The sequence below is a fragment of the Rhamphochromis sp. 'chilingali' genome, assembly GCF_963969265.1.
Source record: "Rhamphochromis sp. 'chilingali' genome assembly, chromosome: 10".
In the NCBI taxonomy this organism is placed as follows: domain Eukaryota; kingdom Metazoa; phylum Chordata; class Actinopteri; order Cichliformes; family Cichlidae; genus Rhamphochromis; species Rhamphochromis sp. 'chilingali'.
In genome coordinates this window covers 21,985,500-21,989,581 of record NC_137937.1, presented here as the reverse complement: position 1 = coordinate 21,989,581, position 4,082 = coordinate 21,985,500, and the positions used below count along the sequence as shown (strand labels likewise).

General features: G+C 35.9%; 1 protein-coding gene across 1 annotated transcript; it reads right to left on the bottom strand.

Annotated features, from left to right (window-relative positions):
• Window positions 1-1,488: 1,488 nt before the first annotated feature.
• LOC308404595 (beta-1,3-galactosyl-O-glycosyl-glycoprotein beta-1,6-N-acetylglucosaminyltransferase-like) lies at window positions 1,489-3,320 on the bottom strand (the record flags this gene model as incomplete). Its single annotated transcript, XM_080894731.1, has 4 exons — window positions 1,489-1,974; window positions 2,094-2,498; window positions 2,811-2,904; window positions 3,013-3,320. The coding sequence occupies 4 exons, from the start codon at window positions 3,318-3,320 to the stop codon at window positions 1,489-1,491; spliced, it is 1,293 nt and encodes a 430-aa protein (XP_080750857.1).
• Between the last annotated feature and the right edge of the window lie 762 nt (window positions 3,321-4,082).

Below are 4,082 nucleotides of genomic sequence, written 5' to 3'. Positions count from 1 at the left end.
TGAATATACAGTAATACTATGGTTGTGTTGCAGAGACTGTGGTGTGCTTAAGGAAAACGCTTTATATTGTAATACAGTACTCTCAGCACTTGATTATGTTCCACGTTTGTTTTCTTTTACTTCATCTTTTATTTCAACCATGCAGCTCAGATTGTCTTGTTATTGGCTTGTACCAAACATGTGTTAACAACAAATATGTATTGATAATTAACTCTGGGTTATTATAATAGCGCATTTTCAAAAGCCACAGTGATGCTCTTGAGTAGTACCACCATCCCATCTAAAAAACAACAAAAATGAGCAGAAGGCACAGTAAGCTTACAGGAGATGTAATTTAGTTTAAAGAAATTTATTGAATAATTTTTAAATTAAATTATGTCACCTGATGCCACTTACTAATTAAAATTCAATATAGATGAAGTATTTGTCTTTATACATGTAATACAGAAATTAAAAAACAAAATAAATTCAGTATGTTATTTGGTGATGTTTTTTGTTATATTAATTCTTGTGTGCTGTCTTACATTTGTGTTTGAACATCCAAATACTTTGACGACACCAGCTGAAATTATGAAGGTGTGGGTCACTCATATACAGCAATGTTTCACATTATGTTGCACTCCCTAACCCTCAGTCAATATTTATATTAAGTGTTTACAGTGTTGTCACCCCTTATGTCACTGTAAGAATAAAGTAGCAGAGTTGTATTGTTCTGTAACAGAAGTTGTTTGTAATGCTTTTAGTTTGAAATTACTCTGACACGCACACCCAAAATCAGGGAAGTGTGCTAGTACTGAACATATGTGCGTGCGTGCGTGTGTGTGTGTGTATGCATGCATGAATGCAAGACAGTTATTCTTACTGTGTCTATTATTTAGAGAGTTAGGTTAGATCATATCACTTTTATTTATTTGTACATCTTTCTTTATGGCGTACATGGTATTCATTCTCAATCTCTGTCTCTGTCTCCTTCCTTTCACACCCTAATCAGACGTAGCTGTTGGCCACTCCTTCCTAAGGCTGTTTCTTCCTGTTAAAAATGTTGCCATGAGCTCACTCTTAGGCTGTCATCTGATTGTTGGGGTTGTTTCTATAATATTGGCAACCGTTATTGTGATTTAAGGTCATGTAAATAAAATTGAATTTACAGAATATTTCGAAACTAATAATATTTCGTATTTGTATCTATGCAAGCCACAAGGAGTTTTTCCATTGGGTTATGAAACTTTCACACGCCATGCTAGATTAGTAACGTTTGTCTGCTGAAATATAAACATAGGTAATGGTAATTAAATTTTTAATAAACATTAAAAGACGTGCAGAGTTTAAAAAAAAACCTATAATGAAATTAATATTTTACGTACATCCTCAACTTTCATAACACATCTATCTCCACATGACAATTATGATCCAATGCTATCCAAGAATGTGTTTATAGTTTTAGTATCTAATAGAATTGTCATTTATAATAGATAATTAACACTTCACCTAAACTAACTCAGTCAGTGCCTTGTGTCTCAGATATTTCTCCAAGCAGTAGATAGCAATGGGATCTCTGTCTGTATCAAACTTATTGGCAAAAAGGTGATGCTGTTCAATCAACCACTGCAGGTCTCCAGCACCATACACACATATTGATCTGACATGATGGCCTTTACATTCTGGGTATGCTGCTTGCAGAGAATCCTCTGACCCCTCGTGCCACTGCCACTTCACGATCCGTGCAATTGCATTAATGTCTGTCATGTCAAATTTAGGGTTGGGCCATGTTGAACCAGGAACACCAGGCATTCGTTGTATTGTTGCCCACAGAAACTCATCAGGACTGTAGGTGTCTTTGGCCCACTCAATGAGGGCCTGTATTCGCTTGTCTTCCAACACACTGCGAATGTAACCTCGGTTGACCACAATGTAGGCATTTCCTGATAGTATAGGGAGATTGAAGGGAGCTGGATCCTTTGTTTTTCCTATTGGCTGGGACAATTGAAAAGTTAACATGATGGGGAGTCAGTCTGAGTTGAAGGTTTTTAGAATAGCAAAGAGAATTGATAATAGCTACATCATACATTATAAAAAATATCCAAAAGAAGTACCTGGATTTGTCCATCAACTACTTGGTAAACATTCATCACCCTCTTCTTCTTTCCTTGAGGCATTTCTTCAGACTCCAAACTGTTACCTCCTTTCAGTGAACGCAAAGCTTGCACAATTTCCAAGTTAGTTTTTAGAGGGAAATCCTGACCACAGAGGTTGATGAAGTATTTCCATGTTGTACTGGTGTTATAGAGATCAGCCATGCAGTTAAGATCAGCCTGTACACGTGTCCATCCAGCGTAGACCACATCCACAGTCTTGCTGACCATGAACACATTTGGGAAACAGGAAGTAATGGCATTGATGGCAATAAAGACTGAGGCCGGTGCTTTTTTGTCCACATGGACACAATAAATATTTTGAGGTGTGTAGATAGCTCGCAGTAGTCGCTCAAAGTTCTGCACCTAAAGATAAAACACTTTAGTTCTCTTTGAGAAATGTTTTTGCCTGGTTGGTTTATTGAACGCTTTAACGGTTATTTAATGAATGATCAAAACTAAAGCAGAAATGTGACATATCCATTATAATATGAAATTATAAAACACCAAGATCACCAGTGTGACAAATAAACAGTTTAATCCGATTGGGTGAATCTGTTATTCAAGTTGCATATACAGTATATATATATCTGTATATGTAATCTAATAAAGATGTTAAGCATTATGAATTTTATCAATTCCCAATTTGACCACTGCAAAATTAGAGAAAAAACATACCTTGTGATGTACAACCATTGAGTAAGCTAGCGGAAACTCCTCTTCTTCCTTGCTTAATGGGAATGTTATGTATTTCCTGCTTGTTTGGAATTTCCTGTAAATTCACAGTTTTTAAGAAGTAATGTTGTTTTGGAAGGCCATGTATTTAAATCATGACTAAGAGTTAAAGAGTTACAGAAAGCTCCCATTTAGAGCAACAAACCTGCAGTTTTGGGTTGCATTAATATAATACTCATCAGAGATCTGAATAATCTTCTGGAAGTCTTTGGTGATGGTCAGTAATTTTGCTTTCAGCAATGCCTCCTTCTCTCCCTGCAGGATCGCTGAGCAGTTGCAAACTTTCTCTGGGCTCTCATCAATATTGGTGTACTCTTGCCATTGATACCTGAGAATGTAGGCAGTACGTCTACCTCTTTTCAGTGGAATAAGTAGTGAAAGCATCCATAGTGATCCCAGTACAGCGATGAACTGTAATAATTGTAGCCGCCAGCCTCGTTTTAGGAACCACATTATTTACAATAAGAGGAGAATCTGAAATACAACAATATTAAAGTGTGTGAGAGCTGCAAAAAATGTCAGACAGACATCTATGAAATCATAAAATAAATATAATGATTAATGTTTGCTAATATGTTGATATGTTGATAAGAATTTATGATAAGGGGCAGATCAGTCCATCCATTATGACAACCTGGAACGAAGAGATGAAATTAAGATAGATAGCATCCAAATGAAATACACTTCAACTTACAACAATAAAAAAAATGTATTTTAGCTTTTTAAAAGTTGTTTGTGTTTTGTGTGGGAGCAAAATATGAGCTCTAAGATATTTTTCCTTATTTTATTTATTTATTTATTTATTTTTTGCCTGTCCCGTTTGGCTCTTTTGCCATCAGAATTATTGTCTAAAGGCAAAGAAAGATGCCCAATGGATTTACTTTACCAAATTGACCATCCCAGCCTTGCCATAATGGTCCATTTGATTCACCTTTTATTGTTTATTTTATTTTCACTTGCTGAATACGGGACAGACTTGACTGGAGGAAAGAAGGGGAGAAAGAAAGAGGGAAAGAGAAACAGCTGAGAAGAGGGACGGGGGAGAAGGGCAAAAAACAAAAACAAACAGAACGGGCAGAAAAAAAAAGAAAAAGAAAATGCATCTATCGATCACCTGGATCACCTGTTGAGAAAGAAAAAAGAAAACAAGCAGAAGAGAACAAGAGTAATAGAATAAACAACATCACAATGATATATGGGAATATGACAGTAAAT